Source organism: Microtus oregoni, unplaced genomic scaffold (genome assembly GCF_018167655.1).
Source record: "Microtus oregoni isolate MIOR12 unplaced genomic scaffold, Mior012 000055F_ref0000237, whole genome shotgun sequence".
NCBI classification, from domain to species: domain Eukaryota; kingdom Metazoa; phylum Chordata; class Mammalia; order Rodentia; family Cricetidae; genus Microtus; species Microtus oregoni.
The window spans coordinates 11445706-11471275 of NW_024543831.1; the positions used below are offsets into that span (position 1 = coordinate 11445706).

Here is a 25570-nt window from a genome sequence, read left to right on the forward strand (position 1 = left end):
AAATGCACTTCCCTTGCCCAAGGAGCCCCAAATGAGTTATGCACTGTGAATTTTAAAGAAACTTCTATGAATATTTATGAGGTAAGTAACATATTATTAGGTAAGATGACAATTTCTCCATCTTAAATCACGAGCAGGGTCTTCTTCCTTTTTGCGTCTTTCTTCACATGATGTCAACTAAAGGGAAGATGTATCAACCCCATAATGTAAATGATATTCTAACGATGTCACATTTCTTGAGGATGCAAGCCCTTTGACCGTGTATGTACATGTGTAGGTAAATGTCCTGGTGCCCCCACTGAACTGCTGACCCAAGGATGTCTCCCTCCCAGAAGAGCGTTCTGTTGTCAGCAGGCATGGTTACCAAGAGGTACCTGCAATTTTCCTTCTCTTTACCACCTGCTCTTTAGCTGAGCCTGGGAGTGGGGCCGTGTCTCCTTCCTGGAGTAGGTGATGCTCTCATACAAGCTTTTCTTTAAAAAAAAAAATGTTTTATTTATGTGCTCGTGTCTCTGTGAGCACATGCTACATGTATGTTGGTGCCCAGGGAAGCCAGAAGAGCGTGTAGCTCCCTGGAACTGGAATGCCAGGAGATTACGAGCCTTCTTCGCTGAGTGCAGAGAACCAAATTTCATTCTTCTGGAAGAGCAAAAGTTGCTCTTAAGTTTTAACTGCTGAGCCAGCTCTCTTTTCTGCAGAAGCTGTTCTTATTCAATTTAGTCTTTTGCCCCAGGGAATTCTTTGTGGGTGCCAGTCAGACCCTGCTAAAACTGAGACCAGCTCTTCTTTGTCCAGTGAGCTTGGCTGTCTTATACCTGGCTGCCTTCTGTGTTTCCAGCCAGGGTTTCTCTGTGTAGCCCAGCTTGTCCTGAAACTCATTTTGTAGGCCAGACTGGCCTTCAAACTCAGATCCAACTGCCTCTGCCTCCTGAGTGTTGTGATTAAGGGCATGCACCACCATGCCCAGCTTGCAAGCTCCTATTTACCTTCCTCAATGTTCCTGTCCTCAGCATTCTAACATTAACATTAATATTCATTTTAACTGACACACTGTTTTTAATCATGTTGGAACAGGAATTTGGGCTAACCTAGGTCTGTTTTCCTGGCTTTAGTTACTTATATTTGGCTAGAATAAACCCTCTTATTCTCTTTAAGATAATAGCTGTAGTGTGTGTGTGTGTGTGTGTGTGTGTTTCACAGCAGGTATTCGTTTTTTAATTGATATTTATTGAGCTCTACATTTTTCTCTGCTCCCCTCCCCATGGCAGGTATTCTTACCTTAGTTTTTGAGACGGTGTCTCTCACTGAACCAGGGACTAGTTGGCACATGGAGGTAGGTATCCAAGCAGCTCAGATTTTCCATTGCTCAGGTTATAGATGCTTGCCCTCATATTAAATTTAGGTCCTTATGCTTTTTTAAAAAAAATATTTATTTATTATGTATATAATATTCTGTCTGCATGTATGCCTGTTGGCCAGAAGAGGGCACCAGACCTCATTACAGATGGTTGTGAGCCACCATGTGGTTTCTGGGAATTGAACTCAAGACCTTTGGAAGAGCAAGCAATGCTCTTAACCGCTGAGCCATCTCTCCAGCCCTCCTTATGCTTTTGAAACAGGCACCTAACCTACTGGGCCATCTCCCCAGCCCAAGAGCTGTGTTTTCTGAACTGATACTATGCAAGTTTACATTTACTAAAAACTTAAAACTGTACATTTACATCGACTACTTTTAAAGATCTATTTTATACATATGAGTTGTTTGGTCTGCATTTAGGTGTGTACACTACATTGGTACCTGGTACCCAGGGAGGCCAGAAGAAGGTGCTGGATCCCCTAAACCTGGAGTGACAGATGGTTGTAAGCCATCATGTGGGTGCTGGAAACCGAACCTGTGTCCTTTGTAAGAACAACAATGCTCTTAACCTCTGAGCAACACAGAGTATCTTTTATATTTAAACTATATTTCAGTAAAGCTAGTAAAAAAACAAAAATCAAGTTAGCGTGGTGGTGCATGCCTATAGTCCCTGCACTTGGGAGGTAGAGGCAAAAAAAGAGGATCAGGAATTCAAACCCAGCTTCAGCTACATAGAGTTTATCTATAGGACTGTCTCTAAGAAACAAACCAAACCAAACCAACTTTTGGGGAATAAGTAAAATACCTGTTGCCGTGGGATTGCAAAGGGGGCCCATTACCCTCCAAATATAGAAGGCTCATTAGATCCCTAATAGGTGGCAAACAAACACCTCATCCACACAGCTACTCAATGAATGAAGCAGGCGGGGGTGGGGGGGGGGGTGGCTTCCGGGTCGCAGCTGGGCCTGCTCAGCAGCACGTCATCGAAAGATTAAGACAGTGATTGGCCAACTAGCGGCAGCTGTGCAGAGAAGGGTCGGGTCCGTAGGCGAACGACGCGAAAATCCGAGCTAGGGGCGGGGCCACGCGGGGCCTCGGGGCGGGGCCGGGCGGGGCGGGCTTGAGGAGCGCCGGCTACGCGCATGCGCCCTGGTGTTGCCGCTGTCGCCGCCGTGAGGGAAGTGGACGCGATGGCTGGGTCCGCGTGGGTGTCCAAGGTGAGCGCCACAGGGCATCAGGCTCGCGGGCTGCCCGGGAGGGCAGACTGTGATTTCTCCTCATGCCTGGCGGAGGCGAGCGCACGGGGGCCGGTGGAGGCGGCGCACGTCCCGCGGGGAGAGTTTCGGGGAGTGTGGCCAGCACGCCGAGCTTGGCTAGCCCTGAGCCGGGACAGCCGCGCCCTCGGCGGGGACGGCCTCAAGGTCAAGGCGGCCGGCTCTGCTCCGGGTGTCCCTACAAGGCTCCTCCGGTACTGGAGCCCAGGCCTCGCGCGGAGCCCCGGAAGGTCACGGAACGGCCGCCCAGGCCCCGCGGCCCTGTTACCTGCCGGTTTCGGGGCAGCCAGCGGCACGGCCCAGGTCGCCCCTCCCAAGTCCCTCTGAGCCTTTGAGCCGCTAAACTATGGGAGTGAGAGGTTTTCCCAGGTGAGGGAATCCCGGGGCGGTCCTGCCGGCCAGATTTTTCTCCCTCTCGGAACTCTTCTAGCCTGATGCCTCGGTAGCTATTTCCCCTTCAGAGGACACAGGGCATCAATCATGCTCCTTGGAATTACACTCTGAACACTCAGAGAGGAAGACCGCAGCATCATCCTGTTGTTGGGAACCCTGCTCTAGCTCTCTTCGATATGATGGCCCAGGTACAAGCTGGAAGGCACTTGAGGTTACATATGCAATCTTTTGGTTTCCCCGTGGGGCTGACCTGTCCCCAAAGACAGTCTTACTCAAGGTCATACAGGATGTCATTGTCATCTGGGAGAGGAACCCAAGTATTTTGATTTTTCAGTGCCCTTCTGTTTGTCCAGTGGCCAAGGTCACTTAGCCAGTTTTGGATATAGTACTGACCAGGCCTTAGGTCATCTGATGCTAGAGCCAGTGGTCCCTGAAATCTGCTCTAAGCAATGTGATTTTTAATATAAAATTTGGTGTTTCCCCCTCCCCCTTTTCTAAGTTTAAAGAGAGGTTTGGGGATGCACTATCATGTACTGCTAATTCAATGTAGGGGTCTTAGTTTTAAATCCTGATAATGCTATCAACCAACCTGTGTGCCCAGAGCAAATTACTTAATGTCTGTGAGCCCACCTGTAAGATGGGCTGTCAGAGTTGTTTGTGCTTGAAAGCAAGCACCTAGCCAATGCAGGACAAGAAAGCCTGAAGCTTTCTTAGTTATCAATATATCTCTTTTGGCAATTGCCAAGCAGACAGCGGTTCCTGGGCCTCAGTAACTAGGCTTTTTCACTCAGTAGTTTGCCACGTTCTTCAGACCCACATCAAGTCACATTCACTGTTAAAGGTGTAACAAGTTTGTCCTTTATTGTCTGGGCTTACGCTCCCTGCCTGATCCACCCTTAGTAGGTATAGTCAGCCTTCAGGGGAAGGATAGAGAAAACTACACTGGGGAAGAGTGTGCTGGGAAGTTGGTTTTGCCTTTAGCTCTGTAAGAAAATTCCCAAAAGTTCAGAAATTATTGGCTGTAGGGTCGGAAGATGTCCCCTGGGACGTGATTCCGTATGTGACCTTTGGCAGGGTGGCCCAGCCTTCGGGTCAGTCTCTCTAGGGATTAGGGCTCAGGAGAGGCTCCTGGGGCAAACTCATCAGGTGAAGTGCTAAGTGGCATTTGGGGTTTCCTTCAGGAAGGCTATTTCTGGCTTTCCATTTAAGGGTTTTGCTTTGGTCTCAAGTATAGCTAAGCCTGTAGCTCAGGCTGACCTTGAACTCCTGGTCCTTTTTCTAGTTCCCGATTGTTGGCAAGATTATAGGTGTGAGCTACCACACCCAGTTTCCATTTAAGGTTTTATTTGTTTCTTTAAAAAAAAAAAAAGTCATTTGTAGATCAAAGATTTCCCCACTGAGAAAAAGTGGGTTTTAAAGGCTTTTCCGGCTCCAAAGACTGTGAGAGCCAGCTCCAGCCCCTCCTTTCCATAGACCTCTTGTTCTTAGGTGGACTAAGAAAGTAAAAGGAAGTGAAGAGTCACAGGGTTCAGGTGATCTGGGGCCTGAAATCAAGTTCAGGAAGCTAGGTTTTATAGAGGAAATATTTTATTTTAGTTCAAGATCATAGAGGAGAAATGGAAAAACGGGAAATATCGACAGTTAGAGGAAAGTCAGTACAGACACGGAAGCTGGGATGGGAGCCCTCAGCTGCACGTAGCATTTTTCTGAGTGGCCTGGGTTGTTGAAGAAGGGTTTGTTGAGCATCAAGCACGAGGCAGGAGGTGTCCCAGGCACTGTAGATATAGTAGCAGACAAAGCATAAGAATAGCTTGCGTGTCTTGGGATATTGGTTATTGCTGTGGCGCTGGAGACTGAGCCTGGTGCCAGGAAGCACTGTCCCACCGAGCTGCACCCTCAGCACTGTTCTTTCCCTCTAGTTTTAAAGTCAGGTCTCAGTAAACCACCCATGCTGACCTTAAACTCACTCTGTAGCCTAGCACAGACTGTCAGGCGTTGAACTTTCAATCCTCCTGAGGGCCAGGGAAAAATAAGACAGGGTGTAACAATGTCTCTCTGCTCATGTATCTAACATGAAAAAGTTACATTAAAAAAATTTTTTTAGCAGACTTGAACGTCTTTGGTCTGTATTCAGTTATTTGCTTTGATTTTATTGCAGTAAGACTGTACAATTTCTGAGGGAGTCAGCTGTTATTACATTTGAAAGCTGTTTTTCTTGAGACAGAGTCTCACTGTAGCCTAGCACTCACTGTTTAGACCAGGCTAGCCTTCAGACTCAGAGAAATCCACCTACTTCTGCTTCCCAAGTGCTAGGTTTAAAGGTGTACACTACAGTTTGAAATACCTTTTTTTTTTTTTTTTTTTTTGGTTTTTCGAGACAGGGTTTCTCTGTGGTTTTGGAGCCTGTCCTGGAACTAGCTCTTGTAGACCAAGCTGGTCTTGAACTCACAGACATCCACCTGCCTCTGCCTCCCAAGTGCTGGGATTAAAGGCGTGCGCCACCACCGCCCGGCTGAGTAGTAGGTTTGTTGAGTGACTTTTATTTTCCTTTTTTACATCTTTCTGTAGTCTCCAAATTAACAAATAACAGTAATAACTATTTCCTGTACTCCTAGAAGAACTAAACAATTAAAATATTCTGTGTAGCATTGGCATCAAATAGTGCTAAGTAAACTAGTTTAGGTTTACTATAAACTGTTATATTTTCAGTTGGCCTATGACAGACACAGAAGACTTGGTTGTTTTTTTCCCCTTTTGGTGGTGCTGGGTTTGGTATATGCTAGGCAGGTGGTCTGCTGAACTGTGTGCCCAGCCCTCCTTAGTTTTTTTTTTTAGCTTTATTTACTTTATTTAAAAGTATCTTGAATGCCTGAGATGAAGGCTGCCTTTATAATTTTATTTATTTATTTATTTATTTATTAAGGATTTCTGCCTCCTCCCCGCAACCGCTTCCCATTTCCCTCCCCCTCCCCCGATCAAGTCCCCCTCCCTCATCTGCTCGAAGAGCAATTTTGAGATGGGGTCTTGCTGAGTTGTCTTTGTTAGTCTTGAGGATTCCCTGTAGCCCAGACAGGCTTGGAACCTCCTACCTCAGTTTACTGCGTAGCTACCGTCACAGATCTGTTCCAGAGGCCCAGCAAGATTGTCTCTAATTTGCTGATTGGCTATTGGAGAGATGGCTCCGTGGTTAAGAGCACTGGCTGCTCTTCCAGGGGACCCGGGTTCCATTTCCAATGTGGTGGCTTATAACCGTCTATAACTCTAGTTTCAGAAGACCTCCGTGGGCACCAGGTACATGTGTGCAGGCAAAACACCCATATGCATAAAATTCTATAATAACAATTTTTAAAAAAAGAACTCAGTAATTTGCTTATTGGTTACTCTGATCTTAGACAAATCCCAGCCTTTATTTATTTATTTATTTATTTATTTTTTTGGTTTGGCCTTGAACTCACAGGGATTCACCTGCCTCTGCCTCCCAAATGCTGGGATTAAAGGTGTACACCACCATCGCCCAGGTGCAAATCCTGGTCTTTGACCTTCTATCTACAGAATTAGTTCGGATAGCAGCCGTGCTCTGGTTCCTTAAGGACCCCGCTGGCTTTAAACCTGGTGATAATTTTCTTAGAGCATATGGCTTTCTCTGGTGGTCAAGAGGATTAACAAAACTAACCAGAACATTAGAGAAAACTAAGATTTGAGGCAAAAAAGAGTAGTTCCATTTTGTCTTCAAAAGTTTTTGACAGTTTACACTTATAAATTCAGACTTTAAAAAAACAGTTCAGTGCTGAGCTTGGCAGAGGGGTGGGGGGCAGGGGAGGGTGTGGAGGGGAGGGGTTTGGCTCAGTCTGTAAAGTGCCCACCCTGCAAGCATGATGACCTGAGTTCAGATTTCCTGCACCTACATTAAAAAGACTGAGCAGAGACCTGCCCTTTCCTAAACAGAAATGGAGGGGGAACTGGTTGGGAGGGGAAGTAGGAGTGGAGGAGTTGGGGGAGAGGAGGGAGGGGAAACTGTGGTCAGGATGTAAAATACATAAATTTATTTAAAAACAAAAAAGGCTGGATGGCAGCACATGACTGTAATTCCAGCGTTAAGGAGGCTGAGACAGGAGGATCTCCTGGAGCTCACTGCCAGCTCTTCCTAAATTCGTGAGCTGTGAGTTCAGTGAGCTCACCCTTCTCAAAAACCAAGATAGGAGGACAGCTGGTGTGGCCTCTGGCTTTCACACGCATGTACACACGTGCATATGTACACTAATATACCACACACACATGTACACACGTGCATATATACACTAATATACCACACACGCATGTACACACATGCATATATACACTAATATATTACACACGCATACATAAACTCCCAAAGAAAGAAGTACAGAACTGTAGTTCTGCCCTTTCAGTTCAGCATCATTGAGCTAGTAATATTTGAGAAAATTATTCCTGAAAAGTCTCCAAGTTAAAAAAAAAGAAAAAGACTTGAGTTCTTCCAAGGAAACCTATCAAAAATGACTTCTCCAGTGTTTGTGTTTAGTTCTGTGCATGACACTTCTCTGTTGTGTTGACGTAGGTCTCTCGGCTGCTGGGTGCATTCCACAATACAAAACAGGTGACAAGAGGTTTGGCCGGTGCTGTGAGTATAATTATGTCTTTACTTTTCCTTTTAGAAGTTTCTCAAGAAAGATGCTCAAATACATTTATTATTTAGCATTCCGTCTTCATTTATTTAATGCTAAAGGGAATTGGCCATACTTCTAATGTATGTTAAAATTATTGGCTGACAATTACACAGATCTCATGTCATTTTCCTATTGAGGAGAAGTCTGTTACATCTGGCTATGTAAGCCTGTCCCAGTAATATCTTCAAGGAGCCAGGATAAAAATAGAAGTTACCCTGAAGCTGTTATTTTATTTTGTAATCTCATTAGTGTCTTAAGACACTTAGGGTTTATGATTTTTTAGAAACATACAAGTTGAGAGAAAATTGTTGAGAAGCTTCAAAAACTTTTGCTTTGCATTTTTGTTTTCTGAGCTTCCCTAAAAGCAGTAGATTGGTTATCATCTATGAACATCTTGACGCTTCTCTGGGCCCTGCAGACCTATACTCTCTGTATGCAGTCCGTAGACTCAGTATTAGTGGATCATCTAGTGCCCATTAAATCTGCTGTTTTTGGAACTCCTGGCTTTAAAGTTCTGTGCTTGAAAAGCTGATGGCACATTTTTGGAGCATTCCAAGACTGTGTGTCAGTGACTTCCTATTTATTATTTTTTCCCTTTTTATAGAACCTGATTTGATTTTGTAATTCCTTCATTCTTATACTCCCACATCACATTTCATGCCATTAATGTGATGAGACCATAGTACATTTCTTCCTCTATTTGCTGGATGTACTGGAGAAGAAAAGTAGCTTCTTAGATGGCATTACATGTGGGAGAACAGGAAGAAGGAGCCTCTGGCCCTGCTTATGCCAAAAATGCAGAAATGAGCTCACAGCAGCTGAATGCATGCACAAGACCAGTGCAAGCCCAAAGCAGACCAAATTCCAGCATGGGAGGGGTGTGGGGCACACAATCCTACCTCTAGCTGTGGAGTGATTGGTGGTTATTCTGTTGGGAGAGAGAGTCAGTTTTCTCTGATTAGATTATAGGCCTTGGTCAGATGACCACACTCCGTTTGAAGTCCACAAATCCTAGAATATTTGAGCATTGCAAATTGGTCTTGATGGGTCAAAAGAAAAAAAAGGACACAAAGTTGGATGGGTGGGGAAGGCAGGGAGAGATGGGGAAGGGAGGTGAATATGAGCAAAACACGTTGTATGGAATTCTCAAAAAACTGATAAAAGTTTTTAAAAATATAGAATAAGACTTTCATTTCAAGCTCAAGAATAACCAAGTCAGTATTTCAAAACCATTCTGAAGCTGGACTTGATGGTATAGGTTTTTGATCCTAGCTGCTCAGGAGGGTCAGAAAAAAATGCAGGGCCTGTGTTCCAGAGAGAGTTGAAAGCCAGCTTGGGAAACTTAAACCTGTCTCAAAATACAAAGGAAAAAGGGGTAAAGTTCTGTGGTAGAGCACTTGCCTGCATGCACATCCTCAACACCAAAGTGGACAGAAGGAAAGACCCAGCACACTTGGAAATGGGTGAGACAATCATGGTTCTCTACTGTTATTTAATCTCTAGGGTATATTAGCCTGGTTGGTCGATGAGGTTATTTTTAACAGATCAAGAGGATATATTAATTTTAAAAATGATTGATTCAGCTCTATGTAAAACTTGAGAAATAATTAGTCAACCTGTCCAGGTGTCATTGTAAGGGAAAGCTGAAATAGTGATTTTAAACAATAAATTTATGATATATATAAATATATATATATTTATGATATATATAATTTATGATATATATAATGTTTTCGTTAATTCTTTGAGAATGTCATACATGTGTATTTTATCATATTTGTCTCATTCTTCTTCCTTAATTAGTGATTTTTTTTAAAAAAACTGTGTAGTTGAAAAACTAGACCTGTAGTTGCCAATGAAGAGGGGTCTGAACAAGTCTCAGATCCTCCCATTTTTCCTTCTGACACATTCCACTCATGGTTAGATGCTCGCTTGCTGTTGTCCAGAGCCTTTGGAGTTGACGTAACTGATGTCACACCACACACACTCATGGGCCTTAGGGTCTGATGACGGTATGGGTTCCTATGACATCCCATGCTGAGACCATACAAGGTAGCCAGTGTTATAGAGAAACAAGGAAAGTAGAAGCTTCTAGAGATGAAGTCTGATTTTCTCGGGGGGTTTAAACAGACCTCTGGAGTTCTGGAAACATGTTGTAGTTTTATGAGCCTGACTGTTTCCTGAGAACTTCCCAGCATTCCACAGACTGAAACTGGACTTTCATGAGGAGTAGCTAGTTAGCCATGCTGAGATGGTTGCTCTCTTGGGATTTACAGACCTGAACTAGTCAGTCATTGGAGCTTGTCTGAAAAGAAGTACAAGTCAGGAAGTATGCTTGGTAGTTTATTTTTGTTTTATTGCAGAGCATAATTTGCATTACTATTTAAACTTCCAAACTCATTTGAGAGCAGAGACATGGAGTATCATAGAGTTGGTTTCTCCTCCACTGTCATGATCGCAGTGGGAGGTTTTGTCTGTTTCTTTAAAGCATTTGGGTCTTTCCAACATACCTGGGAAAGTGAGTTTTTCTGTGAGTGATACTCTTTTTTAAAAAATTTAAAAACCAATCCTTACTATTTTCCCAATGATTTTTCCTGTTCAGGTTCAGACAGTAACTTTAATTCCAGGAGATGGAATTGGCCCAGAAATCTCAGCCTCAGTTATGAAGATTTTTGATGCTGCCAAAGTAAGTGCTTTTAAAATTCGCTTAAAGGTACTCCACAGAGGCTCTCTTAGCCAAGATGAATTGTTTTAAGTTTCTATATAGTTTGTGGGGTCTGTTGTTAAATAGTCTCCACAAATTTTCTACTTAAAAAAAAATTAGGACTATGAGATGACTCAGTGAGTAAAGGCACTCACAGCCCAGCCTGGTGACCTGAGCCCAGTCGCAGGTGCTCACAGCCCAGCCTAGTGACCTGAGCCCAGTCGCCAGCACCTGCATGGGGAAGAGAAAACCTACTCTAGATAGTTGTCCTCTGACCTCCACCCATACTGTGGCATGCACACACTCCCCACATGAACATACATAAGTGCATCCAAGTAAATAAATGAATAAAATTATTTTAAAGCTGAATGTGGTTGTCCAGGCCTTAATCCCAACATTTAGGAGGCAGAGACAGGCAAATTTCTGCATTTAAGGCCAGCTTTGGCTATGTAGCAAGTTCCAGACCAGCCAGGGCTACCTAGTGAGACCATCTCCAAAAAGGTGGTCTTATTTATTTACCTTTTTTTTTTTTTTTTTTTTTTTTTTTTTGGTTTTTCGAGACAGGGTTTCTCTGTAGCTTTGGAGCCTGTCCTGGAACTCCCTTTGTAGACCAGACTGGCCTCGAACTCACAGAGATCCGCCTGCCTCTGCCCCCCGAGTGCTGGGATTAAAGGCGTGCGCCACCACCGCCCGGCTTTTATTTACCATTTTTAAAGATTTGTTTTGTACATAAGAGTGTTTAGCCTGCAAGTATGTATGTATATCACATGCTTGCCTGGTTCCTGTGGAGCCAGAAGAAATTGTTGGATCCTTAGAACTGAAGTTGTGGATGGATGGTGGTGAGCCATCATGTGAATATGGGAAGTTAAGCCCTGGGTCCTCTGCAAGAGCAACAGATGATCTAAGCCACTGAACTGTTTCTCCAGCTCCTGTTTACTTTTGAGACAGTCCCACTCTCAAGCCTGGACTGGTTTAGAGCTCACTGTGCAGCTTAGGCTGGCCTTGAATTTGTAGTGTTCAAGCCTCAGCCTCCTGAGAGCTGGATGATTGTCCCTTTAATCATGCCTGTCTTGGTGCTGTCACTGTCATGGATAGTTGTAATCAGATAGCACTGCAGTACTCGTGACTCTTTAAACCCTGCTTGGGACTAAGGTGTTTAAATCTTGCCCACTCACCTGCCTGCCTTACTGTATCTAACAGAAAATTCTTTAGAAGTTATATAGGCGATTTTCGAAAGAAGCTTTTTCATGTATTATAGTTTTGGTGTGTTGGAGATTAAACTTGGCTTTGCACATGCTAAGCAGGAATCCTTGTTGTTAGTATTCAGGCATTTGTACTGGCCCGCTCTTGGGGTCCTTACAGGATGTGTCCTTAGCTGCAGCCACTAAGAGCACCTCCTGTTCACGTTTGCTACATTCCCTTTTAAAAGGGGTCTTGTCCACTTCTTGTCTCTTTCTCTCTCTCTTTCTCTTCTGTTACTCTTATCCCAGGGACCAGTCACTGCCCCCCTCTCTGTCCCCTTCTCTATCCTCCTTTCTGTCTTCTCTCTCCTTTTCCAATAAACCTCCTATGTGAGCCATGTTGCATGGTGTGACTTCTCTTCATGGGGTTTTTAAATAAATTACAACATTGGTTCCCTGACCGGGAAAGACTTTCCTGTGCTTCCTCCTGTCCACCGGCAGTCTGAGGCATGCTGGGAGTCTGGAACCCACTCCTCATAGGACAGCCTTATTTCTCCAACGAATGGATCACTGGGCTCCTCCATCCGACATTGGCATGATTGGTGGGCCCCCTTTTCTCCACCTCTGGCCATTTCCCACAAATTAGGACTCATCTCTCAAGTGTGATTTCTCATCTTCTTAGCCTTGTTAAACCCTGGTACCAGGCAACCACGGCTCTCTCGGGCTTGGAGCCCTTGGCCCCTGCTCTGTGTTTGATGAATTACTGAGCAGCCTGTGACTTCTCAAAATCAACCCCCTCTGAATTCCTAGGAAGATAGGAATTACAGACCTTGGGTCTCACTTATCTGCCCCATTCATGGGAACTTTGGCATCGCCTATACCTTCAACTTTTGCACTTAGTGCCCAAATTAAGGGCTTCTAAACTCATCTGCATTTGTAGTCAGATCTCGTCCAAATACCCCTTAGATATTGCTTTCTGTTCTTGTCTTTTCCACCTGCAACAAATTTGCTTTCTAATTTGCTCTCTTTCACCTACAACAAATCTCGTTCACTGGCAGCTTTGCCTTCCATTCAGTATTGGCAGTTGGGTCTCTGGTGGGGCTACCTGCCTCTGACCATTATTCCCCTGGATGTGAGGTTTCATTTGTCAAGCACAGTCCTCACCTCGCCTTCTGGCTTTTCTCAAAGTCCTGGTACCAGGTGACTGTGTCTCTCTTGGGCTCAGAGCCCTTGGCCCCTTTTCTTGTGTGACAACACTTGGGACAGCCTGAGCCTACTTAATCTGATCCTCTCTGAATTCCTGGGATGCTAGGAATTGCAGACCCTTGGGTCTGACTTCTCTATGTCACTCAAGGGAACTGTGTCATACTTCCTCATTCCCATTGAGGTATCCTTTGGAGACCTACTGACCACTCCTTTCAGATCATCTGGCCTCAGTATTTCTCGAACCAGGCAGTAGGGAAATCGAGAAAGAATTCTTCACTTTCTTTTTCTTTGTTCTAAGACCTGCTAGTGTCTGTCTGGTCTCCCTTTCCAAATGTCCCGTCCATTTGCTGCATCGTGCAGGTCAGATGGAGAAGCCAGCTTCCTCTTGCTCGGCACACACTGGCTTTCCCTTTCTTTTTATTTCCTCAATTCCTGTTCCCATTGGGCCCTGGTGATCTTTCCCCATAATTTTTATGTGCCTTCTCAGGAGACAGCCTTACTAGTTGGGCACAAATTTGTTCTGTTTCACTTTTTACTCTTGACTGTCCTCAGTCGTCAACCACTGTGTCTTATGATAAATGAGATAGAAAGAGGGTGTCAGGGTGATGCTGTGGTGATGGGAAAGGAACAGCTGCTTTCAGTTCTTGTGAGCTCCAGGGAGTCCACTTGGATCCACCTCGAAAAGTATTTTACCAGGTCCAAGAGGCACCAAACGGCTCCACAGGGCACGGACAGTGAAATGAAATAGCTATCTACCCTAGGATGTGACGAACCCCAGATTTCTCAGGTCCCCCAAATATGGTCTATACCCCTTAGGTCAACAGGAAGCAGTCTCGAGAACACGGTGTCCTCATCCCCGTCTCACCTGCTACCCCTTTCTAACTCCTCACCTTTTTAAGTTAAGAGGGAGGAATGTTTGTTAGTATTCAGGCATCTGCACTGGCCTGCCCTTGGGATCCTTACAGGAAACAACCTCAGCTGCAGCCGCTAAGAGCACCTCTTGTGCACATCCATTAAGTTCCCTTTTAAAAGGTGGGCCTTGCCCATTACCCATTTCTCCCTCCCTCCCTCCCTCCCTCTCTCCCTCCCTCCCTCTCTCTCCCTCTCTCTCCTTCTCTTCTGCCACCCTTGTCCCCAGGAACCAGTCTCGGCTCCCCCCCACCCCCGTCTCCTTCTCTGTCCCCTTCTCTGCCCCTTCTCTCTCTCTCTTCTATTAAACCTCCTATGTGAGCCATGTTACATGGTATGACTTCTCTTCACTGCATTTTTAAATAAATTATAACACTTACCACTGAATTATGCCTTTTTTCTGTTCTGGTGTTGCCGTCAAGCATGGAATATTATTCCTACAGCCCAACTTTCAGTTTGGGTAGATATCTTAAGAAATTTTTGTTTGGGGGACTTAAGACTGTAACTTGGCTTTTTATTGTTGTTAGAACTGTGTAGTGTAAAAAAAAAAAGCCATGAGTTGAAGAATGAAATTTATTGAAATTATATTAACTCTCTTTTTTCAAATGTGAGTTTCTAATGGAAATTCCTGCAGATGAGATAATGCTTGTAAGCTCCTTCTGAACAAGGTCCACATCTTTTTCTATGCTTCTCTGTCTGGCTGTGTGCAGACAGTGTGCTGACTGGCAGATGTCAGCTCTCATGTGACAGGTAGAGGGAGAAGGGAACATGAGTTTGTGCTTTAAACCAGGACTTTCATAGGTAGTTTCTTGTTCTTTGGACAGTTTTATTAAGATATAATTCACATACTATTCACATCACTCATTAAAATGGTACAGTGCAGGGCCGGGAAGTTGGCTGTGGGTAAAGTGCTGTGCAAGCGTGAGGGCCTGAGTTCAGCTGGATGCTGCAGCATGTGTCTGCAGTCCCAGCCCTTCTGTTGTGAGGTGAGAGGACCGGCTAGCCTGGCATATGCAGCAGTGAGCAGCAACAGACCCTGTCTCTAATACGGTGGAAGGTGAGAACCAACACCAGAGCTGATATCTGACCTTTCTATATTTACTGCAACAGTAAAAAAGCATCTACAAATAACTGTACCATCCACTCCAATGATTTTTAGTATATTCAGAGTTGTGCAGCCACACACAAAAACCATCTAATTTAGAACAATTTTATCACCAAAAAAGGTAACCCATAATGTGTAGCAGTCATTCTAGGTCTGCCCCAGCTCCAGGTAATCATTTGCTTTCTCTCTATAGATCTGATAACCTATTCATATCAATAGACTCATACATGGTCTTTTCTGGTGGACTTTTAGCTCTTAGCATTGTGGTTTCAAGGCTCATCCATCCATCTATTAGTGCTATGAATCATTTCTGTGAACCTTATACCCCCTTCTTATGTTAATCTAATTATAGTTACCTTAAGAGTCCTTGTGAAGAAAATAAGTGAGCAGGTGGCAGCTGGATGTGATGGCTGGGCCAGAGTAAAGCAGAGAATCCCTGCGGCACACTAGTGAATATCACACTAAGGGACTTTTAGGACCTTATGGTCCATGTGTTTACTAGTTGCATCCAGTCTTGATGCACCATCATTGTAGTCTGAATGCCGGAGTTATTCAAGTGTGTTCAGTACACTGTGCTATTGTGTGACTTGTAGGCCCCTATTCAATGGGAGGAGCGGAATGTCACTGCCATTCAAGGACCAGGAGGAAAGTGGATGATCCCTCCAGAAGCCAAAGAGTCCATGGATAAGAACAAGATGGGCTTGAAAGGTACAGTGGAGAGGAGGCTTTGGTTGTTCCCAGGCATTCTGTTTTGAGAGTACATGCATGTCCGCCAAGTACAACCTGACAGTCTATCAAAAGTAAAGCGCTCCTTTTATGAAGTATCTAAGGTACCTAAGTATCTAAGGTTTATTTATTGAATGTTTTATGTTTGTGAGGCTGGGTCTCATGGTATAGCCCAGCTGACCTAGCACTTGTTTTATGTACAAGGTTAGCTTTAAACTTGAGATTCTTCCTGTTTTAGCCTTCTGAGTGCTGGAATCACAGTCATGCATCTCTAGATGTTTCTTTCTTTATTTGTTCTACCATGGAAGTATATTCTTGGCCTGAGATGATTATTTCTTATTTGGGACATTTGTTGTTGTTGTTTGTTTGATTGATTTTTTTCAGACAGGGTTTCTTTGTGTAGCTTTGGAGCCTGTCCTTGGAACTCTGTCTATAAACTAGGCTGGCCTTGAACTCACAGAGATCTATCTGCCTCTGCCTCCCTAGTGCTGGGATTAAAGGTGTACACCATCACCACCTGGCAAAAGTTCATTCTCCCTCTCTCTCTCTTTTAAGATCTATTTATTTATTATGTATACAGTGTTCTGTCTCCTCCATATATGCCTATTAGCCAGAAGAGGGCACCAGATCTCATTATAGACTGTTGAGAGCCACCATGTGGGTTGCTGGGAATTGAACTCAGAACCTCTGGAAGAGCCACTGGTGTTCTTAATCTCTGAGCCATCTCTTCAGCCCTGGGACATTTAAGACTCTAGTAACAACATTAAAGTATTGCTGGCCAATACCAACTTTACTGTATCTGTTATTTTTAACTCCATTTACCTCTAGTCAGACTTTTAATGTTTTTATTATCTTTATACATGCTTAAGGCCATGATTCAGAATAATTAGCACATGATAGTTTGAAATTTGGCACAGGCTTTAAACCATGTTCAGGTCCATCTTTTGTGGGCCACTGGCTGGTAAGCTTAGGCCAAGTTATTTCTCTGGGGTTGTTTTTTTTTTTTTTTTTTCTTTTAATTGTAAGCATCCCTCCCTTTTGAGCACTGAGGTTCAGCAGATACTAGGCTTCTGATGCAGTGTTGGTCCTCAGACGTTCTCAGGACAGGAAATGCAGGCCATATCCCAGAAACCTCCCTAGAGGATTTGTTCCTCCTCTTGAATCTTTTTCTTTCTTTATTTGCTCTCCCATGGAACTGTTTTCTTGACCTGAGATGGTCTAAGGGAGGGGCGAAGTTGAAGCCAGAACACATTTTACAGAAGCCAGGTGAGTTAGTGGGTTCCCTGTGAGACCAAGTATATCCTATTGTCATGTGACTATTCTTCCTTACAGGCCCACTAAAGACCCCAATAGCAGCTGGCCATCCATCTATGAATCTATTGCTCCGTAAGACATTTGACCTTTATGCCAATGTCCGGCCGTGTGTCTCCATTGAAGGTTATAAAACCCCTTATACAGATGTAAACATTGTCACCATCCGAGAGAACACAGAAGGAGAGTACAGTGGAATTGAGCATGTGGTACGTTCATTTCTTCATCTCAGAGTTTTGTTTTTGTTTGTTTGTTTTAGTTTGTTTTTGGGGGGAGAAGGTTTTCTTTTTTTTTTTTTTTTTTTTTTTTCGGTTTTTCAAGACAGGGTTTCTCTGTGGCTTTGGAGCCTGTCCTGTAACTAGCTCTGTAGACTAGGCTGGTCTCAAACTCACAGAGATCCACCTGCCTCTGCCTCCCGAGTGCTGGGATTAAAGGTGTGCGCCACCATCTCCCGGCTGTGGTCTGTACTTTGAAACTGGCGGTACCGAAGTGATGCCACAGCACGTCCAGTGAAGCATGGCTTCCTCTCTTTCAGATTGTTGATGGTGTCGTGCAGAGCATCAAGCTCATCACAGAAGAGGCGAGCAAGCGCATTGCAGAGTTTGCCTTCGAGTATGCTCGGAACAATCACCGGAGCAACGTCACAGCAGTGCACAAAGCCAACATCATGTGAGTCGTGGAGGGGCTGAACTTGCTTTGCTGTGGGGGTGGAGCTTCCAGGACTTAATCTCCAGCTTGTTCTCTCTCTGCACCCCAGAGTTTCGAAAAGAACATTGTACCAATCAGAGTGGCGTTTTCTCCCTTGGTCTGTCCTGGGGAAATGAGAGGAACAAATGAAGCGGGCCAGGAATTCATGTCCTGGAAGTTAAATGTAGCTGAGGTATCAGAAGGAAGCTGGAGAAGACGTTAGGTTAGCAGAGGCCATGCAGTTCATATTTCCCAAGTGGGGGAGCAGGGGTGTTTCTGAAGTGCCATGTGCTCAGGGCTTAAAATAGGGCAGATCCAGTCAGAGGATTTCTCTGGCAGGTGAGGCCTCAAGCCCTGTCTGTTAAAGGCTCCTCTGACTGGACAAGGACTTGACTTCCTTAGAAAGGACTGAACCTGCACAGCAGGAAACCGTTTAACTAACAGTTACCCTCCTAAAGCATTTTTCATATGAGCCAGGGCATGTTCCATATGTACCTATACTCCCAGCTGTGGGTATTTGAGGCCAGCCTTAGCTACATACCAAGTTCAAGGCCATCCTTAGCTGCATGGGACCCTGTCTTTGAAAAAAAACTGCAGGTGGTGGCACAAGCCTTTAATCCCAGCACTCGGGAGGCAGAAGCAGGAGGATCTCTGTGAGTTCGAGGCCAGCCTGGTCTACAAGAGCTAGTTCCAGGACAGGCTCCAAAGCCACAGAGAAACCCTGTCTTGAAAAACAAAACAAACAAACAAACAAAAAAACAAAAATAAGGGCCCTGCCAAATAAAAAAAAATTTGATTATTCTTGTTTTTACACTTTTGTGCACCCATATGGATCTGAAAACTTTCCAACTCCCAACTTATTAACTGCCCAAGAAATAATTATACTGTAATTGAAATCAGATAATTTGAATTCTGGAACTTATTTGTTTGTTTATTTTGTTTTGTTTTTGAGTCAGAGTCTCACTATGTATCCCTGTCTGGCTTGGAACTCACAGATATCCACCACCTCTGCCTCCTAGTGCTGCTATTGAAGGCATGTGCTACCACACTGGGCTTTCTTTCCTGAGTGTGTGTGTATGATGAACAACCACGGTGTCATCCTTAGGGGCAGAGTCTGTCACTGACCTGGAGCTCACTGCTTGACTCTTGTTGTCTGCATCCCTAACTGGTATGACAGTTTTTCTGTGGGTGCATTTCCGTGACTGAGCCATCTTCCGGCCTCTTGGAACTTAACTTTCTTGAACTTTTCTTTGATTTGATTCGATTCTTTGCTTGCTGCAAGTCTTCATTTTAAACAATTTATTATGTATTTTATTAAATACAGGCGGATGTCAGATGGGCTTTTTCTGCAGAAATGCAGGGAAGTTGCAGAGAACTGTAAAGATATTAAATTCAATGAGATGTATCTTGATACCGTATGTTTAAATGTAAGTACCTTTATACTGTATGTTTAAATCTACGTATGCATTGATGCTTACTGGTTGCTTTTTATGGTGCATACTGTGTATTCACGGTATGCAGATTATAATTGCTAAATGTACAACTTATTCTTTGTAGATGGTGCAAGACCCATCCCAATTTGATGTTCTTGTCATGCCAAACTTATATGGAGACATCCTTAGGTAAGTCTGACTGCCCTTTTTATTTTTGACCTATAGTTTTTATATAAACATCCTAAAGTGAACCATGGCTTTCTGTTCTCAGTTATGTATTAAAAGCTATTTAATACATTTCAGTGTATTTTGTTACTTGCACAGCTAGCTAGATTGGTGGTCATTATCACAAAGTCCCCTTTCTTCTTTCCGCTCCCTTGTGCTAAGCTGTCATGGAGCTTCTCCTTCAGCCCCAGTCACTGTTGACATAATCTCAGACTGACGAAAATCTTACTGTAATGGTAGAAGGAAGCCCCCTGTACTGAGTACTTAAATCTTTCAAGCTCTTTCTCTAGCATACCTTTCTTCTTTGGATTCTTCCCTCCTCCCCTTGGGATGTTGGGAGATGTTGACTTTTGAAGCCCATTCTTCTACACTTCTTATGAGGTGTTCTGTTGAGAGGCTACAGCTTGTCTTCTCTGAGTCTGCATATATGCCTTCACCTCTGGAGCTTTGCATATTATCGGGAAATTATACTGTATTTCAAATTTTATTGTTTTAATTTTGAGGCGGGGTCTGAGCTGTGTCACTAATTGCCTCCATCAGCATGTGTACTCCTGGTTTTCTCTTTTAGTCGCTGGTGAGTTCCTCACTCGTGCAGGTCGTCTTGACTGTGCATGGATCCTATGTCCTGGGCTGGGCCTGCCCTTTGAGCCTTGCCTTACTGTGGCACAGGAAGCTGCTCCAGGCTTATGTGCATTTCTGACCTTGATGCCTGGAATGAGCCACTTCTCCAAGGACCTCTGCTTTTCTCTAGTGGATTATCATATCTGAACACTAAAATCTGGGTGCTAGGTGAATTGCTTTCTTTTTCACAATGTCCTCTTATGTCCCCAGTGATCTGTGTGCAGGTCTGATTGGAGGTCTTGGTGTGACTCCAAGTGGCAACATTGGAGCCAATGGTGTTGCCATCTTTGAATCGGTAAGGACCCTAACACCTACACAGAATTCATGTCTCATTGTATAGCCCAGGCTGGCATCAAACTCATGAAAGTCCTAGCTGTCCTGGAACTAGCTCTTGTAGACCAGGCTGGCCTCGAACTCAAAGGGATTCACCTGCCTCTGCCTTGTGAGTGCTGGGATTAAAGGCGTGTACCACCACTGCCCGGTCAAGCTTTCAGTTTTTCAAGACTCTCATCTCAGGCCACTGTTTCCTGTCAGTCTTAACTCGTCTCTCTAGAGTCCTTATTGCTAGAGTTCATGGCTAACTCGAACCTTCATCCACCTGATCCTGCCCCTTGTTCACTGTTCTGCACGTCCTATCTCTCCTTAGTCAGCTTATATCCTGCTCTGGGAAGCCCTTGGCTTCATGGAGCACTCTGCCCATACATGCACCTGTGCAGCTGAGAGTAGCGTTTGGCCCATTGTTGGGTTCACTGTAGTCTATACACAGGCTCTTAACTGCAGTTTTGCACATTGTCTTAGAAATTAGACTTTGTTTTTTTTTTTATTGTATTTGTCTTAAGTTTTGTGACAAGGTCTCAAAATATGCCTGGCATTTCATTTGCTGTGTAGACAAAGCTGATTTCAAATTCAGAGCGCCACCTACCTGTTTCCCTGAGTGCTGCCATTAAAGTCATGTGTTACCATGCCCAGTTTTTAATTTATCTATCTGTCCATCTATCTATAAATGATTATTTGTTGTTTTTTCTTTTTTCTTTTCCTGTGTATTGTTGTTGTGTCTGTGTGAGGGCGTCTGATCTCATGGAACTGGAGCTACAGACAGTTGTGAGCTGCCATGTAGATGCTGGGAATTGAACTCTGGTCTTCTGTATGAACAGCCAGTGTTCTTAACCACTGAGCCATCTCTCCAATCCCACAGCTTTTATTTTTTATATAACACTGGTTTGTTTCTTTTTCTCCATATATTTCTGCTTATTTATATATTTTGAGGAGTTTTGTTACTCAGACTAACCTCACACTGGAGACAGGAGGCTACCTCATGTCTGGCCTGACACTTTTTATGTGCCTCCTTCACTTTCAGATGTTACCAGAATCTACTGGAAAATATTATTGACCCACAATTTTTTATGTGTATGTGTATATCGTATGTGTATGGCAGAGAGAGAAACAGACTCTGTAGGCATGTGTGTGCTGCCATGCTTGTGTGTGTGGAGGTCAGAGTGTTGGTTCTTCCCACCTTGTTTGAGGCAGGATCTGTTTTTCTGCTGCAAACAGGCTAGCTAGCCCACGTGCTCCCTGGGATTCCACCGTCTGCACCATAGTCTCACCCTGCTGCTCCACATCCTGCTTCTCTGTGGGCTTTGGAGATGTGAAATTGTGCAGCAAGTGTTTCCTCGCCCAACCGTCTCCTTGGTTGGCACCCATATTTTTGCCCTCAAAAATTAGCTCTTTGTTTCTTCACAGCTTTATTTTACTTCTAAGATGTGGCAGTGAATTGTCCACACTGTTTTTCACATGTGTCCGTGAATTGTCCACACTGTTTTTCATATGTGTCTGTGAATTGTCCACACTGTTTTTCACATGTGTCCGTGAATTGCCCACACCGTTTTTCACATGTGTCCGTGGATTGTCCACACCGTTTTTCACATGTGTCCGTGGATTGTCCACACCGTTTTTCACATGTGTCTGTGAATTGTCCACACTGTTTTTCACATGTGTCCGTGAATTGTCCACACTGTTTTTCACATGTGTCCGTGAATTGTCCACACCGTTTTTCACATGTGTCCGTGAATTGTCCACACCGTTTTTCACATGTGTCCGTGGATTGTCCACACCGTTTTTCACATGTGTCCGTGGATTGTCCACACCGTTTTTCACATGTGTCCGTGGATTGTCCACACCGTTTTTCACATGTGTCCGTGGATTGTCCACACCATTTTTCACTTCTTCAAGAGTCTGTGCTGTCATTTCATTTTTGTTGGTGCTGGGGATTGAGCTCAGAACTTGGTGCATGCTGGGCGCATGCTAAGACCAAGAAGGGCTGCCTGCTCCCGTCTCCCTCCTGCTGATGCTGTTTTCTTACACTGCCATAGGTTCATGGAACAGCCCCGGACATTGCAGGCAAGGACATGGCCAACCCCACCGCCCTTCTGCTGAGTGCCGTGATGATGCTGCGCCACATGGGACTCTTTGACCACGCAGCCAAAATCGAGGCTGCGTGTTTTGCTACTATTAAGGATGGAAAGGTATCTGTAATCTAGACCACTGTAAACTGGGTAAATGGTGTTTCTTCCATAGAAAGGAAATAGAGCCCTGAAAGATTTGATGTTAAACAGGGATTCTTAATGTGGACTCCCAGATTGAGCTTAAGTTAGGAATGTGTTCATGTATGCCTTTTTCGGTGGGAGGATCTGAATATTTCCTCTGAAAGAGTAAAGAGGCACTGATGGGCAGCAGTCTGCAGTGGAAAACATGAGAGCCAGATAAAGGCACAAGCGCATCCTGCTGGCCTGGTGTGTTAGTATGCAATCTGGTGTTAGTATGATCTTAACATAGTGCCTCATAGCTGGACCCTTCTGAAAGTTAGAGCTAGGAATTACTTCTTATGGCCAACACATAAGGAGTGCAAACATATTTTTAATAGCCTGACATCATTTAGTGGATATGAGACCTTGTTATTTATACCAAGCCTGTGTTAGAGCCGAGCAGAAAGATGCCTGATTACACAGGGTGTTTTGCAGCATGTAGCTAGTCTACAGGAGGGAACTCAACATGTTTGCAGCGAAGAGGAAATGAGTTGGTAGAAAACAGATTGGCTACAGTAGAGACTTCTCCTAAAGTTAGGAGTTAGCTGTGTAAATGTTTTCATGCTATTTGCCTCCAAATACCAAAATAGATCAGAACGTGTCTTACAAATTTTTTTGAGCTTTAAAATTTCCCCTCAGATGTTTTACTTAGATTTGCTTTCATTTGACTGTCATAACCAACCAGTATTTTCTCCAGTAATAGTTTGAGCAAAGGGTAAATTCTGGAATACTCCCTGCTCCTCAGAAAGGCCTTATCCTTGAGAGGTGTCTGTTAGCTCTCAGGCAGTCTGTATATGCAGAAATGAACTCAGGCTGGACTACAGTAGAACTTCTGGTGGTTAGATGAAAATCCAGTATTTCTTGGGAACTAGTGAAACTTCTTCTCTCTCCAGAAAGAGTCATTTCTCTTGCCTCTGGCAGAAAGGACATACGGCTCTCCATTGTGACATGCTCTGTGGTTACATATCAGTCCATGCTGTACATTACAAAGCCCTCACAGTAGCGTCTGGGCCCTCTCACCTCCCTATCGCGTTCCCTCTCGCGCTGCTGCTATTCTTTCTCTTGCTGTTTCTGCTATTCTCTCCTGCTCTCCCATGTCTCTCAAAGATAGCCCTGGACATGTCCAGTATGTCTTTTTTTTCTCTGCTCGAATCTTCCAGATGCTTCTGGATCCTTTCCTCTTTGTTACTCACAATGAAAACATTCCCGTAATGGAGCGGCCGTTTCTGTAGTCTCTTTGCTGCACCTTCTCAAATACAGTGCTGAGTTGTTTTGAGACAGGGTCCTGCTGTATAGTCCTGGATGGCCTGGAACTCGATGTATAGACCTGGCTGGCTTTGAACTTGCAAGAGTCTTCCTGCCTCAGCCTCTCAGTGCTGGGATTATAGCAGTGCACCATCATGCCTGACTTGGCAGTGTTTTGGGGTTCACACCTCACGGGTTTTCCCCAGGCCTCCTATGGTAGGTAGATAGTGTGTAATGGGACCTCTCTTGGACATCATTAGGCAGGTACCTTGCTCAGTTCCTATTTCACTGAGTGCTTTAAGTGAAATTATCTTTGCTTAATTTAGTGTAGTGGTGATGGATGTTTAATTTTGCTTTTTCCTTTCCTCAGAGCTTAACAAAAGACCTGGGAGGCAACGCTAAGTGCTCTGACTTCACAGAAGAAATCTGCCGCCGAGTAAAGGACTTAGATTAGCACCTCTGCAGGTGGATTTGCTGCTGTCAGTCACTTCAGAAGGATACCCTGGAATCCTCCTCGAGAACGCCCGCCATTGGTTTGCTTGCTTCTTGACAGAGTACATTTTCAAATCCGGCCTTTTCTTAACAAAACCCTTGCAACAGATGCACATGAAGGCTCCGGCCTGCATTGGGTTTTCCCAAGTGCTTGTTGTATTTATTGTCTATCTGGTAAACCTTTTTTTGTAAACTGTAAGTGAACTGTATCATTTACCATTGTTACCCATTTTACACTTCAGGCAAAGTAGTTTTTCCTCAACTGTAAATATTATGATACAGAATTAATAAGAGAAAATATTTAACTTTTTAACAAAAGCCCTGTTTTTTGGTTTATGAAAACATACTGAGAATTAAACAGGGTTTTAACAATCGCACAAGATAACATTATTCTAGAACTAAATGGGCTCAAAAGGAATTTCTTAGGAAAGTTCACAGCAAAAATGGTATATTTCTTAGCAATATGGAAAATAAAAATATTTGTCCTGTACATGAATTATTAATAAAAATGTAAGCTCCAAGAAATATATAATGGACGATGTAATTTTGTTAATAACGTATAGGTAATCCTTGAGCCAAAGCCCCAGATGCCCTGTGTATTAGATTATTTTGTTATCTTGAGATTCACTATTTTTTTGGGAGAACTCTTAATTAAGGGAGATCATTCCTCTTTAGAAGACACATTGTAAGAAAGCATTTGAACCCCTGAACTCGCCCCTCAGTTGGGGAGCCAGCTACTGCAAATGACTCCTGTGTGGCCCTGGGAGGAAGCCACACTCCGCTGGTGCTGCAGGTGACACTGGAAAGGCTTGGCTACCTCTCTCAGCTGTAGTCGAGGACCGTGGGATGCTGGCTATGATTTATATTTCATAGCTGCCCCTTCACTTCCCCTAGAACACCCAGTCACTGCCATCTGCCCCAGTAGCACCCACAAAAGACCCCACTGCAGAGGCAGAGCTGACTCAGCCCAGACTGGGGCTCGTGTTACTAGCTTCTGACCCTCAGCTTCCTATCCCTACCCTCCCTCAGCTCTGCACCACAGCATGAAGCTACTCTTTGGCCCACACCAAAGTTAAGCTGTCTTCCCTCAGCCCTTGTACCAGTTTGCAAACCCATGGCTTTGTATAATGTACCCAGGTCACAAGGGGATTTCTTAACAACAGATCTCCCCATCTGGGTCATTTTTAAAGCTCTTATTCAGATTTAAAATCTGTATTTTACTTTCAACTGCTGCTTTCTCTGTCTTACTGGATTGTTCTAGTTACCAGTGGCTTTGGGTTCACAGTAATAAAGAATTTAAAAACTGCTGAGATGTTTGCATTCTCTGCCTCTTTCCTGGTCAGGTAGGTGCCTTAAGGCATTTTGGCTTAGCTTGTTGTAATAGGTGGTAATAGAGTTGGCTGCTTTAACTGGAACGTTCCACCTGACCCCATC

General features: G+C 44.1%; 1 protein-coding gene across 1 annotated transcript; it reads left to right on the forward strand.

Moving 5' to 3' along the window:
* Positions 1 to 2475: 2475 nt before the first annotated feature.
* Idh3a (isocitrate dehydrogenase (NAD(+)) 3 catalytic subunit alpha) lies at positions 2476 to 25446 on the forward strand. The gene is made up of 11 exons (XM_041638582.1): positions 2476 to 2574; positions 7601 to 7663; positions 10312 to 10395; positions 15408 to 15522; positions 16873 to 17060; positions 17387 to 17520; positions 18863 to 18965; positions 19096 to 19160; positions 20028 to 20112; positions 22187 to 22339; positions 24015 to 25446. The coding sequence occupies exons 1-11, from the start codon at positions 2500 to 2502 to the stop codon at positions 24096 to 24098; spliced, it is 1149 nt and encodes a 382-aa protein (XP_041494516.1). The 5' UTR covers positions 2476 to 2499; the 3' UTR covers positions 24099 to 25446.
* The last annotated feature ends 124 nt before the right edge of the window (positions 25447 to 25570 follow it).

What these genes read in the sequence shown, in the direction of transcription:
- Idh3a (XM_041638582.1), top strand. Translation starts at nt 2,500, where the DNA reads ATGCGCCCTGGTGTTGCCGCTGTCGCCGCCGTGAGGGAAGTGGACGCG. An exon ending in GGTCCGCGTGGGTGTCCAAG is followed by an intron (nt 2,575 to 7,600) that starts GTGAGCGCCACA and finishes GTGTTGACGTAG; the next exon opens with GTCTCTCGGCTGCTGGGTGC. An exon ending in TTATATGGAGACATCCTTAG is followed by an intron (nt 19,161 to 20,027) that starts GTAAGTCTGACT and finishes TTATGTCCCCAG; the next exon opens with TGATCTGTGTGCAGGTCTGA.